Raw genomic sequence first — 18,093 nt, 5'->3', positions numbered from 1 at the left:
AATGAAGTATAAATGAGAAGGAGCTGGCATTTTAGTGTATTTTGGGTAAAGGGTAGAGAGGAATCAATATTTTCTCAAACTGAGTGTCTCACATTTTCCTTTGGGTGGCATTGAAAAATACTTCAAGATTAAGCTGAATACTTTTGATTTGATTGTTAGATATTGCATGAACTTTTGAACAAATTATCTGGCTGTTCCCTGTACCCTAAAATGGTCATTATAAAACTGACATAAGATTCCTTACCAAATTACTTGAATGGCATAAGATTCAGGTTTCTGGGAAAAGGTTAAGAAACTCTTTGGAAAATTTACAATTAGTAAAAATAGACTTATTAAATATTAGAATGCAAACACTTGCGTTCCCATGAAAATAGTTTAATTATGAGTAAAAATATGTATTCAATATTCTTACCAGTTGATGTTTCATTTAAGTAAAGTGATTAGGGATCCCTGGGTGGCGCAGCGGTTTGGCGCGGGCCTTTGGCCCAGGGCGCGATCCTGGAGACCCAGAATCGAATCCCACGTCGGGCTCCCGGTGCATGGAGCCTGTTTCTCCCTCTGCCTATGTCTCTGCCTCTCTCTCTCTCTCTGTGACTATCATAAATAAATAAAAATTAAAATAAAAAAAAGTAAAGTGATTAGGTTCATGTTTTGTACTTTAGGTGAGTGGAGATAAAAATAGGCAATCATAATTCGAACAGGAGGCTTTAAAATAGTGTAGAACTTCATTCATTAAATTAAAAAAAGAACTTCATTTTTTTTTAAATTTAAATTCAATTTGCCAACATACAGTATAACACCCAGTGCTTATCCCATCATGTACCCTCATTAATGCTCATCACCCAGTTACCACTTCCCCCACCAGGTTGCCTTCAGCAATCTGTTTCCCAGGGTCAAGTCTCTCATGGTTTGTCTTCCTCTCTAATTTTTCCCACTCAGTTTCCCTGCTTTCCCTTATAGTCCCTTTTATTATTTCTTACATTCCACATATGAATGCCACCATATGATAATTGTCTTTCTCCAATTGACTTATTTCACTCAGCATAATACCTTCCAGTTCCATCCATGTCAAAGCAAATGATAGACATTCGTCTTTTCTGATGGCTGAGTAATATTCCATTGTATATATAGACCACAACTTCTTTATCCAATTATCTGTTGAAGGACATCTTGGCTCCTTCCACAGTTTGGCTGTTGTGAACATCGCTGCTATGAACATTGGGGTGCAGGTGTCTCATTATTTCACTACATCAATATCTTTGGGGTAAATATCCAGTACTGCAATTGCTGGGTCATAGGGTAGCTCTATTTTTATCTTCTTGAGGAAACTCCACACTGTTTTCCAGAGTGGCTGTAGCAGCTTGGATTCCCACCAACAGTGCAAGAGGGTTCCCCTTTCTCCACATCCTTTCCAACATTTGTTGTTTCCTGTCTTGTAGCCATAGCAGTTCATTCTTATCCATTGTTTTTTTTTTTAATGATTAAACATTTTTTTGAATCATAACAATTTTAACTCATTTCTACCATTTGTTTTAAATAATGGGGCTTTTTTGCATCTCTGAAATAACATGTAGAACATGTGGAACCATATTAGAGGTATGAATATAAAAGTCCATCATTTTAAGGAAAAAAGTTCTGCTTGGCTGTATTTGAAACTTGTGCTGACTATAGAAATTATAGGACATATGCAAGTGCTTTAGCCACAAAGTTTCATTGAATTCAAATGTCCCAAGATGGGACATCTAATTACTTAGGGAGGAAGTGTTTAAGACATTTATGTTCTGATGTCTCCTAAGATAAGTATAGTTTGGTGGTGATTTATAAACCATAAGTGGATGGGCAAAAAGAAAGGGAGAGTGAGAGAAATGGGTTATGTGATTACTTGCTTGTTATAAGAGAAAATAATGTTGGATGGAGCATGAGTTAAATAGCTGAGTCTGATGGCATTCATTTACTTTATTCAAAATGCAGCATGCCCAGATTTGCATAGAAAAAGATAAATCTATGATTCCTTGTGCAATTGGGGCTTCAGGGACTGGGATTATTTTACATGTTTGATTTTCTAAACAGGGCTCTTCGATGAACTCACTACCATTTTAGGTCAGATGTTCACTTAATACTTGGTTTTGGGAGGATGGCTCCATTTCCCACCCCCGTAATTTGTTAAGTGTTAAGTGTCTGGTAGTACTGATGCTCTTCTGAAGACTTTTTTGAATTTAACCTCAGGTAAGACCAAGGGAATTTACAATGTGTAGAACTGCACTCAAGGTAAAGCCTCAGAGTGTGAAATTTTAGATGAGAAAACAAAGGAAACAGGATAACAATTCATCTCTACCTGGATTACTCAAAGGGTGAAAACCCCAAATTTCCCATTTTCCAAAAGATTTTTTAAGGTGACTTTTATTCATATATTGAAAAAAAAATCCCTCTCATGTTCTTTAATAATAGTCAAAGGGTTTGCATGACACGTGTACTGTGAGAATTTCCTGCCTGTGCTGTGGTTCCTGGAACATTTTAGAAGCTAGTAACTTTACTGCTTCTTGTTCACCAATAGAAGATTCACCAATAGAAGATTCAAGAACACTGTTCAAATAAATATTTCTTCTCTTTTTTTCTTTGAAATTTCTTCATGCATGACTTTTGGATTATTTAGCCTCCAGCTCAGCTCCGTGGACTAATACAGTATTCTTCGTGATTAAGCACACATTGTGTCCTGCTGGCATCAACACTGGAACATTTCTCATGGCAGGTATGTGAAACCCAAGTCCTAAAATTCTAAAAAATGAAACAAACCAGAAAAGGTATCTCAGGGATGTGGCCAATTTCAGGGCAGTACTTTTTAAAAAAAAAGTGGATATTTTTAGGCTTTCCATGTATCAGCGCTTTCCAGTCCTGATTATCTATAACTTAGAAATGATTTTGTGAAGCTTTTTCAGCAGGTTTAAAGAGTGGCTTCTGAAAGGGATAGCTCTAAATCTGAATGCAAATTGAATTTGCTGTCTGTTAGTGACTCTTTGCAAGTGTGCTAATGTTAATGCCAAATCTAATGTTGAATTGTTTTATGGTAAATGCAAATAAGCAGTAGTTTTTGGTATGAGAAAACGTAATGCTCTTTCCAAACAAATGTTTCAACCAAAATTGTTGCTTATATATCATAATTTAATGTACCGGGAAGTGAATCCAGGACCCTAAGTTGTTACCCATACATCATACCAGGTAGAGTACTCATATCTTCTCTTTCCAATAAAATCTCTACAAAGCTACATGCAGTTGGATCTTTCTTCTTTCTTTCTTTCTTTCTTTCTTTCTTTCTTTCTTTCTTTCTTTTTTCTTTCTTTTTCTTTCTTTCGATTTTATTTATTCATGAGAGACACAGAGTGAGGCAGAGACATAGGCAGAGGGAAAAACAGGCTCCCTTAGGGAGCCTGATTCAGGTCTTGATCCCAGGACCCTGCCATCACACCCTGAAGTGAAGGCAGCTGCTCAACCACTGAGCCACCCAGGCACCCCTGGACATTTCTTAAGTAGAGAATAGAAGGCCACATTTTCAAGTACTATTGTGGCAGTGATAGAAGATGCTAAGTAAAAAAAAAAGATTTTGGGCCTAGACAAACTTTCATTTGATTTCTGACTCGAATACTCACTTGCTTTGATACCTGGAGAAAGTAACTTATTAATGGACCTTACAGTTTCTTATCTATTTAATAGGAATTATCTTGTGATTCTTGTTGAGATGTCAAAAATATCTATTATGTAAGCCCATAAAACATAACTTGATGTCTGTTGATTTCTTCTTACTCCAGATCCCTAAGCTTCTTTGTTGAATTTAGAAATAAATAGCAAATCCACTTTACTGAGCCAGGACTGGTAAAGGAGAAAAGTTAGAGATAATCTCACTAAATAATAAATTACACCACATAAAAATTTGAATATTGAGAGGAGTCTTGAAGGAGATATTGTCATCTTCTAGTGCAAGATGGTTGGGTTATCAAATCAAATAATGTTTTGGATTCTTTCTCACCGTGTTGCTTTTAAGAACTTCAGTTCTTGCATTTGTTCTTTAAATCATCATTGTATCTCTCTTTCATTACAGTTTCTCAGACCACTCTATGGAATTTGATTTCTGGGATCTTAGGAGTAATATGCCTTTTGTTGATGACTACAATGGGAATTTTGTTGAAAAATTGTAAGTTTTTCTAGACAAATTTGTATAAAGACCATACCTGTAGTGAAACCATTCAATAATAAAGGTTTCATTTTACTAATGTGTAATATTTTATTATTTCATGAGCTTGTATCCAATGGAGTGAATTTTTAATCATTTTTTATAGTATTACTTACAGAAAGTATTCAGCCAACATTGTCACCAGGACCAATCACAGAACTCCAAAAAGGTAGGTTCCATACTTTGGAAAACCTTAGTGTTGGTAGAGGATGAAATAGACAGTTTCTTATTTTTCTCACATAGAGAATGATGGAATAGTACACTTAGTAATACAAATTTACCTATTAATTGTAAGATAGTCACGTTTCATAATTCTCTAATATAAAAGACATTAAATAACATTGTATATAACAATGCATCATTCACATATTTAAGTAATAAGGAAATATTAGCTTGAAATGACATATTTTCCCCAAAGATGTGCTCATGTTTTAGTGACAAATCAAAAATTAGTTACAGTAAATACTACAGTAAATCCTAATTACCTGTCGCTTTGCTCAGAGACCATACTTTTATATCTCTTTACCTTTCCTTCTGCTTTTTGAATATAGTGCACAGATTTCTGTAATTTTAAACCCTTATTATCCAGTGAAAGCCAGCTCAAAGTCCAGTTTTTTAAGGTATTTTTCCAAATAGTCTCCAAATTATTCACCATCTTCTGTACATATAGCATCTTCTGTTCATATAGCACTTTATTCTTTTTTCTCTTAGCATTCTTTTCCATCTGTATTGAGATATTATTGGTATATAATGATGTGTAAGTTTAAAATAATCAGTTTGATTTGATACACTTGTATGTTGTAATATGGTTACTACCATGACTTTAGCTAATTACCTCTATCATGTCACATAATTACCATTTCTTTCTTTCTTTTTTTTTTGTGGTGAAAGCATTCAGGATCTACCTTTTTAGCAACTTGCAGGTATACAATACAGTTTTGCTGACTGAAATCATAACTCTGTGCATGAGATCCACAGAACTTATTCACATTGTAACTGGAAGTGTGTCCCCATTGACTGACATCTCTCCATTTACCCAGCTCTCCAGCTCCTAGTAACACCATTCTACCTTACACATCAACACCATTAATTTGACAGAGATTTGAGTGCCTACCATGTGTCTTGACTTTTATGACTGAGGATAGTAAATGTTCAAGATGCTATCACTGGTAAACTGTATGATCTTCAAGCTAATTGTTTTATTTATTTTTATTTTGAAAATAAAATATACACATACTGGAATTCTCCAATTTGTTCCATTTTTTTTTCTGACTCAGAAAATATGCTAAAATAGTCTCCTTTAAATATCTCTTTCATCTAGTTTACTCCTGTTTACACAACAGAGCTCAACTTAGGGTCACTTCCTCAAAAAGGTTCTTTAGCCACCCTCCAAATTACACTCTGCTACCTGATGTTTTAACATACTGACTTAATCTTGTGTATATTTATGAAAATTATCATTAAACATAATTAGTAAATGATTGAAATTATATAGTTCTGACCCTATGTCTAGAATATAATCTCTATTAGGAAAAAGGGTTATGTCTGACTTGTTCATATCAATAGCCCCTGAACTATGGTATATGTAGTATTTACTCAAAGTATATTTGTGGAAAGGAGTGAATAAATAACAACTGATTTTTGAATGAGTAAACAGCATTGAGAAAAATGAATGTCCTAAGTCATCTTTTATTTTTTTCTCTTAGGCTCTGATTGTTGTTCTTGCCCAAAAAGGTGGATTGGGCACCAATGCAACTGCTACTTGTTTTTTGATGAATTAAAATCTTGGACAGAAAGTCGTGATTTCTGTGCTTCACAGAATTCCAGTCTACTTCACATTCAAAACAGAGATGAATTGGCATGTATTTAATTCTGGCTTATTTCCTACATTTTCTTTGATCTAGGAAAATATGCTAAGGAAGCTGAGTACTTTGTTTTGTCTTTATAATTAGATAGTAAATGCATGATTATTATTTGAAATAATGACTTACTATTTACTATGCCTTGAAACAATCATTATAAAACTTAAACATAAAATTTGTCAAAGATCTATATTATAGGAATAAAAACCAAGTTAGATTGCAGGTAAAGTACAAGGAACGATTTAGAGAGAATTCAAAGAACGAATAATAGGCCATTATTTTTATTCAAAGACTGAAAAACAATTTTGTAATTTTTTGTTCATTAGTTGAATTTATAATTTCTTTTGTAATTATGTATCTTCTCTCATCATTCTGAGGTATAATGTGTGATAAGTATGGAGAGTATGATAAAAAAAAATTACCCAATTTAAGAAAAAGTGAAAGCTTTCTCTAGCTGCATGGAGTACCTGTCCTGAGTATAAGTTGAGTAGACTATATCCATGAAATTTGTCCTCTAGATACTGTTGATATGGGATCAAACTTGATTGTAATCTTCTGTGAAGGAGGTGTTCGATGAAAGCTCTTACTTCTTTCTAACGTTTTTTATTCCTCTAAGATGTGATATTTTGTAGTATTTATTTATATATCATAAATGAATAGATAGGAGGATAAGGAAGAAAAATGAGGCATGGGACTATACTTCCTAAACTGGTCATTAAAAATGATCGGTCTCCCATCCAAGTACTAACCAGGCCCGACCCTGCTTAGCTTCCGAGATCAGACGAGATCGGGCGCGTTCAGGGTGGTATGGCCGTAGACTGAGTGAAGTAAGTCAGTCGGAGAAGGACAAACATTATATGTTCTCATTCATTTGGGGAATATAAATAATAGTGAAAGGGAAAATAAGGGAAGGGAGAAGAAATGTGTGGGAAATATCAGAAAGGGAGACAGAACATAAAGACTGCTAACTCTGGGAAACGAACTAGGGGTGGTAGAAGGGGAGGAGGGCGGGGGGTGGGAGTGAATGGGTGACAGGCACTGGGTGTTATTCTGTATGTTAGTAAATTGAACACCAATAAAAAAAAAAATAAAAAAATAAAAAAAAAAATAAAAAATAAAAAAAAAAAAAAATAAAAATGATCGGAATTTGTGTGATTGAAAGGCTACTGTGCTGCTGACACTCTTAAAAATACATTATTTCCAGAGTAGATTCAAATTACAGTAATATGTTTGTCTCTGTTTCCAATCAGCGTTTTGTGAGCTCCAGTAAGTATTTTTACTGGATTGGAGTCTATTACAGTAAAGAAAATGGTACCTGGTTGTGGGAAAATGGCTTGGCTCTCCCTCAAGATCTGTAAGTTTCTGACAGACAAGTTCTTTTTATTTCTTTTTTTTTAGGGTTTGTTGTTGTTGTTGTTGTTGTTGTTGTTCCTTAGGAATTTATCTATAGATATCACCAGAGAATGTAACATTTGGGACTCTATAGCTAAGATAACCTATCTAAGGCATGAAAATACAGAAAAAATAGAAGATCTAACAAAATATCAATTTTAGCTCCATCTGGATTATCCACATTTATGCTTAAGTGACATGATGTTGGTGTACTTTTAACCATAAAACAACTTTTGACCTTTTTGAAAATTGTTTGCCTTGTATGAGCACTTGGATGTGTATGTGCATGTACAGATGCTCATCTTCACAGAAGCCAGGGAAAATAGCATATCCATTATTGTCTTTACTCTGGTTGAGCCCATTATTTTTGGCATACTCTTATGTTTCAAATATTTTGGACTTATTTTCTGTATATTTGTAATCTTTGGATCTTATTTTCATTCGTAAAGATGGGATTTGCAGCATCAGACAATCATAATTTTTTTGCTTGGATTTGTTTTCTCAGACTAGATTATCCAGTATATCTTTAAACAAAATGGAAGCAAAGCATATCATATTGAAAAATCATAAATAACAACCGCAAAAACGGAAAATCCTTAGCTTAATGATGTTGATTATTGAGACAATAACTGAGTTTTCATAATACTGTGCTCTGAAATTGTGAAAATGTCACTCTTGAACAACAAAAAATTGACTCAATATGTTAGTTATCTCATTCAAGTGCTTTTAAAAGCTCTATAATTTAATATAAAACACTATCTCTGAATATTCTCATTTACTTTTCTCATATGTTAACATTTTATTTTTCATTACAGGTTGCAAACAATTCAAACTTTTGATACAAAGAAATGTGTAATATATAGCTCAAGCCACAGTGTTTTGGATGTATCCTGTGAAGATAAAAGTCATTTTATATGTAAGCAAGAGCTTATGTAGGTATTTCTTGGAGCAAAACAGTGGGCAGTGAAGAAGAATCAGTAGTACTAAGAACATGGCTGTATCTCTTAAATTATTGCTAATTATCCTGTCACCTGTAAAATGTTTCAAATTATGTCTTGTGATACAATTTTCATATATTTGAAGTCATGTGTTTTCAAATTGATGAAATTTTGGCACCTATACTTCAATAACAAAGCATCAAGGTGAAGAATTTCAGGAATATTGTGATTTAATGTATATGTTCAATATTAAATTTAATATACTTTTAGCATATATTCTTATAAATTTTCTTTGCAGAAATTCAAATAAAATAATTTGTATAAAATGACATATATCAATGTCATTTCAGTTCTTTTATAAGACATAGTAAATTGGGAAGTCCCATCTTCATCTCACTTTTCTGGAGCTTAGTTCTTTCTGGATATCTATATTTTTTAATTTAGAGCTTAAGGTGTCATATGATAGCATCCTCATGTGTATCATCAGACTTTAGAGGGGACATATTTGTGTTCTTTCCTTGATGGTCCTGATTCTGTAGAATAATTTTGAGTCTTTGTGCAAATAGGTGGTTCCCATGTGATTGCTTTTAGATTTTGCATGGGTAAACAGGATCCAAACTTGATCACATGAATTTGCAATACTTACTTTTTACTCTACACATTTCTTGCCTTATGCTTATCCAATGGTAAAAGGTCACCAAGATGTAAACTGAAGATCTTCCTCACCCCTTTTTAAATTTAAATTCAATTTGCAAACATATAGTATAACACCTAGTGTTCATTCCATCAAGTGCCCTCCTTAGTGCCCATCACCTAGTCTCCCCATCCCCTCACCCACCTCCCTTCCACAATGCTTTGTTTGTTTCCCAGAGTTAGGAGTCTCTCATGGTTTGTCTTCCTCTCTAATTTTTCCCCACTCAGTTTTCCTCTTTTCCCTTATATGCTCTTTCACTATTTCTTATATCTCACATATGAGTGAAACCATATGATGATTGTCCTTCCCTGATTGGTTTATTTCACTCAGCATAATACCTTCCAGTTCCATCCATGTCAAAGCAAATGGTAGGCATTCATCCTTTTGATGGCTAATATTCCATTGTATATATATATATATATATCACTTCTTTATCCATTCATCTGTTGAAGGACCTCTTGGCTTCTTCCACAGTTAGACTACTGTGGACATTGTTGCTAGGAGCATTGGGTGCAAGTGCCTAATTGTTTCACTACATCAATATCTTGGGGTAAATATCCAGTACTGTAATTGCTGGGTCATAGGGTGGCTCTATTTTTAACTTTTGAGGAACCTCCACACTGGTTTCCAGAGTGGCTGTAGTAGCTTGCATACCCACCAACAGTGCAAGAGGGTCCCCCCTTTCTCCACATCCTCTCTAATATTTGTTGTTTCCTGTCTTGTTAATTTTAGCCATTCTTGCTGGTGTGAGGTGGTATCTATCTCATTGTGGTTTTGATTTGTTTTCCCTGATGGCAAGTGATGTGGAGCATTTTTTCATGTGCTTGTTGGCCACATATAGGTCTTCTTTGGAGAAATGTCTGTTCATATCTTCTTCCCATATCATGACTGGATTGTTTCTTGAGTGTTGAATTTGATAAGTTCTTTATAGATCTTGGATACTAGCCCTTTATCTGATATGTCATTTACAAATATCTTCTCCGATCCTGTAGGTGGTCTTTTAGTTTTATTGATTGTTTCCTTCACTGTACAGAAGCTTATTATCTTGATGAGGTCCCAATAGTCCATTTTGCTTTTGTTTCCCTTGCCTTCATAGATGTTAAACTGAAGATCTTAATCTCTAATCAACCCCAAACTTTTTCCTGAAAGTTATGTGTCAAATTTGAACAATTCTATTTTTCTGTTGGGGAGGGAGCATCCCATTTAATCAAGGGGGTTCTGAGTGTGTCCAAGAAGGAGTGGAAACATAATAAGGTCTGATTCCTGTGACTTGGATGAAGTTTTTCTAATCTCACAGATACCAAAAACCAATTCTCTTTTTTAAAACTATTGCATATATATCTTTAAAAATTTATATTAATGTGTTTTGTTTTCTATTTCAATTAAATTACAATAATTAAGAGCTTCAAATTGATTTTTAATAAAGAGCCAGGAAGAGAAAAGAGCCTGTGTGTTTTGATTCTTAAAATCTAAGGATAATAAGATTGCCCTCTTCACATTCTTGGATGAAGATTAGAAAAAAAGAACATAACTTATATTATGAAAAATACAAGATAATAAAAATCAAATGTTTAACTTGGATTAGGAGGAAACGCATTGTACTTTTTGGACATTTAAAATGTTTTAACTTGGGGTGCCTAGGTGACTCCATCTTTGGGTAAGCATCCAACTCTTTATTTTGGCTTAGGTCATGATCTCAGGTGGTGAGATCAAGCGCCAGGTTGGGCTCCACACTCAGCAGAGAGTCTGAAAGAAAGTCATTCTTTCTCTCCCTCTGCCTCTCCTGCGCACTCTCTAAAATAAATAAATAAATCATTAAAATGTTTTGAGTTTTTTGTCTATGTAAATTCAAGATAATAAACTTTTAATTAAATTAAAAAACAGTATAGATAAACTTATGATGAAAACCAATAGTTTTCTGTCGCAACTATCCTATCTCCCTGTTGTGTTTCGATAAAGCACTTCCTTTGGGTTTTTTGTTTGCTTTTCTATTTGCAGTGGTTTTCTATGTAATGAACCAAGGATGGTCTATTTTTTATAGTTTTGTCCAGGATGAATCACAAGTGTTTTCATTTAACCACACCCAAATATAGCTTCAAATTATTTCTTTTCGTATCATCACCCCATGAGGTGTCCAGAGCCCTGTCTGCCTTTCTACTGAGGACTTCTGAACATTCATTAAAGTTGCAAGAGCAATGAGGGAACAGAAGGTGCTAAATATGATGGGTGATACCTAATTTCAGAGAGTAATCTATGTCAAAAGTTACCTCTAGTGAGAGAGGAATTTTCCTCCCTTCCTGTAGCCTCCTAATATAGCTCAGGTGTTTTTTCAATTTCCATATCCTATTGGGGCATTATGATGAGGAGTCCTGGATTGAAAGGAAACTACTGGTTCCCCACAGTAGTGTGTCTTTCTCACAGCATGATCCAATCATGTTAGTGACACTGAGTCATGACCATCAGACCTGTTTTATTTTTATTAGTGTTCTTCCACTCTTGCCTGAATACTGCTTTCCTTCATCCTGAAAATGTTTTTGTCATCTTTGGGATGGGAAAGACTTCTTTTATACAAAAGTCTGCCTATTAAATATCCCTTTTCCCTTCTACTGTAATTTCTAGTATATTTTTTGGGGAGAAATATTATTTTTCTTTTGTTCTCTGGTTTTGTTTTTGTTGTTTTGGTTTTGATTTGGTTTTCTGTTTTATTTTTGGTATGAAATGGGCTAATGCACATGGAAGGATCTAGTTGAGTGAATATCTCAATTTTGAACATAAAACTAATAAAAGGTGAAGGAATGTCCACTCCCCCACCAAAATTACAAAATAATATTGCCACAAGTTAGCTTATTCTTCCTTAATTTTATCCTGTTACCTAAATGCATCCCCTGAATGTATGTAATACATGTTATGTATTGGTACATAACAAATTATGATAAATTTAGAAACTTAAAATGACTTATGTTTGTATGTCATAATATCTATGGATCAGGAGCTGAGCATGGATTATTCCTTATAGCTCAAGGCTTCAAAAGGCTGGAATCCAAGTCATGGCCGTGCTGAATTTTCACCTGAAACTGAGTGCACTTCCAAGTTCATTCAGGCTGATGGCAGATTTGGTCCCTTGTAGCTATAGAACTGAGACCCTTACCTCCTAGTGACTTCCCTTCTCCATACACAGTCACAGGATACTTGCTTCTTCAAGCCCAGAAGTAGTGCACTCCTTTCTCTCTCTCACCTCTAGAGTCTTTTTTAAGTATTTAAGTGATCAGATCAGGTGTACCCAGAATATGCTCTTTTGATTAACTTAAAATTGACTAATTTAGAACCTTAGTTACATCTGAGAAATAGCCTAATCTTTCCACATAATATCACTTAATCACAGAGCAACATCCTATTATTTTCATAAATCCCACTGAAATTGAAGGGTACATGATTATACATATGTACACCAGGATATGGGAATTTTGAGGTCTTCTTAGAGTTCTGCCTACCATACCACCATAGCCCTAAAAAATATGCTGTAAGTGCTACTACACAGTTTATTGAATTTAAACATTGACTTTTTTTTTAAATTTTTTTTTAATTTTTATTTATTTATGATAGTCACACAGAAAGAGAGAGAGGCAGAGACATAGGCAGAGGGAGAAGCAGGCTCCATGCACCGGGAGTCCGACGTGGGATTCGATCCCGGGTCTCCAGGATCGCGCCCTGGGCCAAAGGCAGGTGCCAAACCGCTGCGCCACCCAGGGATCCCCAAACATTGACTTTTGATTCCAGGTAAGATAACTAAGAATTGAATTCATCTATGCCAGAACAAATAATACTTTAAAATTTTTTTCCAATATATTAGTTCTTCGTTCCTCCACTACTGACATCTATGTTTGCCTATTAAAGACAAGTTTTCGTATAGCTGGATTGAGATCTTTGCTTATTTCCAGAGATGCTTGAGAGTTGTTTTTTGACTCTTGGCTATGATTAGGGCAGTGAGATAGATTACTAAGTAACCAAGTTAGTTAACATAAAAACTTATTAGCATGGGGCACCTGGGTGGCTGAGCCTTTGGCTCAAGGCATGATCCCAGGTCTTGAGATCTAGTCCCACATCAGGCTCCCCACAAGGAGCCTTCTTCTGCCTGTGTCTCTGCCTCTCTCTCTCTGTCATGAATAAAGAGAGAGAAAGAGAGAGAGGCAGAGACATAGGCATAGGGAGAAGCAGGCTCCATGCAGGAAGCCAGACGTGGGACTCAATCCCAGGTCTCCAGGATCACCCCTGGGCTGGGCTGAAGGCAGGGCTAAACCGCTGAGCCACCCGGGCTGCCCATTATTTGCCTTTTTAAAAAGCTTTATGTGAGTATGCTTATTGAAGCCTTATGATTTCTTTCAATTATCTAAATTTAGAAATCTTTGGAACACTTAAACCTCCTTTTTCATTTCCATAATTTTGGGTCTTCTATATTTTTTCTTTCTATGTCTTAGTGTAGAGGTTAGAAAGCTTTCTCCAGAAAACTGGATAGTAAATATTTTCAACTTTGAGGGCCATCTCTGTTGAACTATTTAACTCTACCATTGTAGTGCAAATGAAGACATTGATAATACATAAATTAGTGGTTTGGCTGTATTACAAAAGAACTTCATTTATGGGGATCCCTGGGTGGCTCAGCAGTTTAGCGCCTGCCTTTGGTCCAGGGCGTGATCCTGGAGACCCGGGATGGAGTCCCACATTGGGCTCCCTGCATGGGGCCTGCTTCTCCCTCTGCCTGTGTCTCTACCTCTCTCTTCTCTCTGTGTGTGTGTCTCTCATGAATAAATAAATAAAATCTTAAGAAAAAAAAAAGAACTTCATTTACAAAAACAGATAGTGGGAGGAATTTAGTCTATAGGTCATTGTTTGCCAACCCTTGCCAAAGTGGCTAAAATGAGACTATATAGACACCAATCCTATTCTCCTCTTTGCCTTATTACATCTTAGCAGTTGTAAATGTACTTATAAATTTTGCTGTACAAAACCAGTTGTGTCTTATATTATCAATTCATTATAGAAGATGAAAATCTATAAAGTAGGTATGTTAGCCAACCCACAAGGTGTTTGCCAATGATCTTCATCTTCTGGTGTATTTATCTTTGTTTAATTTCCTTTCACATTCTATCAGGGTCATCAATAGAACACAGAGGAAATGATAATATGCCACTTTTAAGGCTAGATCATAAAAGATAGTATGACTTCTTCCTCTTTTCTCTTTTCCATATTACTTGATCTAGGGGAAGCCAGCTACTGACTGTATCATGAGAAACCCTGTTGTAAGGACTCTGTGACAAAGAACTAAAGCCTCCTTGGGCAGTCCAACTGCAGGAAATGAGATTTCCTCTTCCTTGACAGCCTTCCAACTCTCTAGCCTTAGATAAGCCTTCAGATGACATAGTCCCAGCCAGCAGTTTGATGGAAACCTCATGAGAAACCTTGAACCAGATTCATTCTGCTAAGTCATTCCAAGATTTCTAACCCTCAGAAAGTGTGTGATATAATATTGGTTTTTTTTTAAGCTACTAAGTTTGTAATAATGTATGACATAGCAATAGTATTTCACCAGAAGAGATGAACTACCATAAAGAAACAAACACACAGAGTACTTGAACCATGATAGTGGTTGGAAGCTGGAAGGCCTAGAACTGGCTTCTAGTGAGGGCTTACAGGGAGGTGAAAAACATGTTAGAAATTCAAGTAAGAGGAATTCTTACTGTTCAGTGGTATCAAGTTTAGCATAATTGTTGGTCCATAATATAATTTAAAACCATGAAGTTTATGCCTCCAGCTTTGTTCTTCTTGTGTTAGTTTGATTATGAGATCTTTTGCAAGTCCATATGAATCTTAGGATCTTTTTTCTATTTCTGTATGAAATGCCCCTGGGATTTTCATGGGACTTGTACTGAATCTGAAAATCATGTTGAGGGAATATGGACATTTTAAAAATATAAAATCCTCTGATCTCACCAATCAGTCTGGCCAGACATTCTGCAGTATCTACAAACTTGGTGTTAAGTTCCACATACTTTGTTCTGAGCAGCTTCCAGTCATCTAGTGTATGCAAGTGCTTTGACATAATGGATTCAGTAATCCAGTTCCTCAGGAAGCATCTGTGAAAGTTGGTTATCAGATGTTCTTTCCACTCTTACTCCCCAGAGAGAAGCTAGGAGCTAGAGCATCTTGTCCACTCACTCTGTGTTGGATCTGGAGGAGGAACTATGGAACTATGCTATGACAGCTTCCATCACACACTATCATCTCTGTTTTCACTCGTACCAGGCAATCAGACTCTGCTGGGTCACATCAGCACTTCAAGGAAGGGTAGACAGAAGTCAATCCTATGGGAAGCAGTCCAAAAATTTAGAATATTTGATGTGTTGTCCAACTCTTCTCCTGAGAAGCTGAGAGTTGGAGATTTTTATTTTCTCATTCATTGCTGAGCTGGTGGTGAAGGATATGATGATTGCCAGTCAGTTTTCACTGTTGCCACAGGGAGCTAGATTACACTGGGTGTTATCAATACTCTGAAATAAGCTAGATAAAATCCAGTGGTTTGGGTAGCCTCTGGAAAAGTTAGGGCACTTAGACTCAGTCTACCTCTTCCTTTCACAGAGAAAGCTGAGAACTGAGAGTTTTCTCCTTATTGCATAGACCTGAGCCAGGGTGAACATTATGACAAGAGAATGTCTCAATTTTCCCTACTGGCTTCGAAGTGGATAGTTTTGCACTCACCCAGATTACATGACACCTGTCAGTTAGTTTTAGAATTTCTCATAAAGGGATTTTACCTATGAATTACTATTGAATTGATGTGTTTGTGTTTGCAAGGAGAGTGAAAGACTTCCTGTTTTGCCATCTTGCTGATATCACTTAGCTAATCTTTTTCCCTAGAAGGAAGAATAAAAATAAACATATTATATATTTATAATTTATGTGTATTTATATGTACATATTTCCAGCCTCAAGTGACATAAAACAGAGATACTTAATCATTCAATTTCTAATTTATATTTAAATCAGATTTAAATTGGAATCAAATGTAGCTTCACTGCATTTAAATGAACAAAAATAGCAGTCTGTGTAAGTAGAATTGTGGTTGGATTCATCTTATAACTCGGAGAGCAATTGCCACTATAAACAATTCCATAAAACATATTCTAGCACTAACCAGGACTTTTAATATTTTATAATTACCTGCTGAGGTTCTCTGAACATGATCCTTTGAGATGTTCCTAGTTCCTATAAAACCGATGTTGTAAAATCTAATGTGGTACTTTCTCTGTACGCTTTTACTTGACCCAGGGTTAAAATTGTTAGACTTGCATTTTTTCAGCTATTATGGACTACATCTGTTTGTTAAAATACTAATACTAAAATAACACAGAGGTGCTACGAGAGAGCCAACGCATACAGAGAGAACAGTCATCTCAGTTTTACATTTTAGAATGTTTATTCACTGAAAACCTATGAGTCTTCCATACAAGCTTTTGCTGAATATGAAGTATATTTTAGAGTAAGGATCTAAAAGAAAGAGTTCTTTGATAAATATACTAGCTGAGTCTCTACTTTCATATTGCACAGGTATTGTCTGATTTCACATAGTTTGGGATTTGGTATTTCATAAAGGGTTTGAAATGTAGGACATGTGAGAAAGTTGGAAAAGCATTTTTTTTTTCCTGCAGGAGAAGCAGATAATAATGAAGGGGGGTGCCTCTTGGAGATGCAACTGTGAAAATAAAAATAAAAAATAATATTATCTATTATAATAACATTTAATATTAAAAATAAATTATATTGTTTATTATAATAATAGTTTATAATATTTATAATATATTATATATAAATATATGCGATTTATTATATAACTAAATGAAATAAAATATACATAAATATATAAAATTTAAAATAATATAAATATTACAAATAATAATAATTCTTATTATTATTATTGAGAGATAAGGATTCTGAGAAATGGAAAAAGAAAAAAGACGTCTTTGCCTGCACCTTCCACCCCGCATGTCAGCACCATCCATAAAGGAAATCTGCATAGAACAGGGCAGAACTAACAGAAGAGGGAGCTCTCTACCTAGGAACCTGCATGGTTACATGACTATAGGGATAGAAAAAAAAAAACCAGACTACCTCTGCAGAAAATCTCTTAACAATTCAAGAACGTGAATAAAAGATCTACCTATGAAAAGTCATCCATCTGAAAAAGAAAACAACCACAAAGCTGATGAAAACCGCAGTGCCACACAGCAAATTAAATACAAGGTTCTCACATGGTCATAAAAAAGAACAGGAGTACCAAAAAAAAAAAAAATAATAAATAAATAAAAAGGTTGAACTGAAGCAGAAGTCAATGAAATTCAGAAAAACAATAGCTTGCCCAAAGTAAGTGATGAACAGAGATTTACAAGGCAAATGGAAACTAGAAGGAAAAGCAGATGTTGCAAGCTCCATGCTAAATGAAGAATTATACCTAAAGAGAATTAAATGAGACCAAAAAAGATACTTTATAATCTTAAAAGATACATGCTACTATGAAGATTAATAGTGATGAATCTATTCAGTGAGTAACAGTGACTATAAAATATAGAAATTACAGTAGATGTAAGAAGAAATAGGCAGTAACACATTAATTAAAGGTGATTTCAACAGGTCACTGTCAATATAGGACAGCAAGTTTGAACAAAAAAAGTTATGTTATTGATGCTTAAATACCTTAGCATGGTAGATATTTTAGATATATATTGACTACTACACGATAGTAGAAAATATACCTTCTTTTCAAAGTCGTTTGAAACATCCACAAAAAAATGTATAGATACTTTCTGATCTGGATGAAGTACATACATATACTTATGGGTGTATGTATATATGTACATGTATGTATATGTTTCTGAGTATTCTAAAGCATTTTTTCTTTGCAGAAAAACTCTTAAGATATTCCACTAGAGT

The 18,093-nt window shown here is 34.9% G+C and overlaps 1 protein-coding gene across 3 annotated transcripts; it reads left to right on the top strand.

Moving 5' to 3' along the window:
• The first annotated feature begins 1,918 nt into the window (after positions 1 to 1,918).
• KLRD1 (killer cell lectin like receptor D1) lies at positions 1,919 to 8,748 on the top strand. Of its 3 annotated transcripts, none has more exons than XM_035707105.2 (7): positions 1,919 to 2,226; positions 2,654 to 2,749; positions 4,094 to 4,186; positions 4,332 to 4,394; positions 5,932 to 6,083; positions 7,338 to 7,441; positions 8,295 to 8,748. In XM_035707105.2, exons 2-7 carry the CDS (start codon positions 2,743 to 2,745, stop codon positions 8,413 to 8,415), a joined length of 540 nt encoding a protein of 179 aa, XP_035562998.2. In that variant the 5' UTR covers positions 1,919 to 2,226; positions 2,654 to 2,742; the 3' UTR covers positions 8,416 to 8,748. The 3 variants fall into 3 exon arrangements, with proteins under 3 accessions (XP_035562998.2, XP_035562999.2, XP_035562997.2); XM_035707106.2 differs by lacking the exon at positions 1,919 to 2,226 and adding an exon at positions 2,253 to 2,393; XM_035707104.2 differs by lacking the exon at positions 1,919 to 2,226 and having other exon boundaries at positions 2,439 to 2,749.
• The last annotated feature ends 9,345 nt before the right edge of the window (positions 8,749 to 18,093 follow it).

This window comes from Canis lupus, chromosome 27 (assembly GCF_003254725.2).
Source record: "Canis lupus dingo isolate Sandy chromosome 27, ASM325472v2, whole genome shotgun sequence".
Classification (NCBI taxonomy): domain Eukaryota; kingdom Metazoa; phylum Chordata; class Mammalia; order Carnivora; family Canidae; genus Canis; species Canis lupus.
This window is presented reverse-complemented; position numbering and strand designations above follow the sequence as displayed.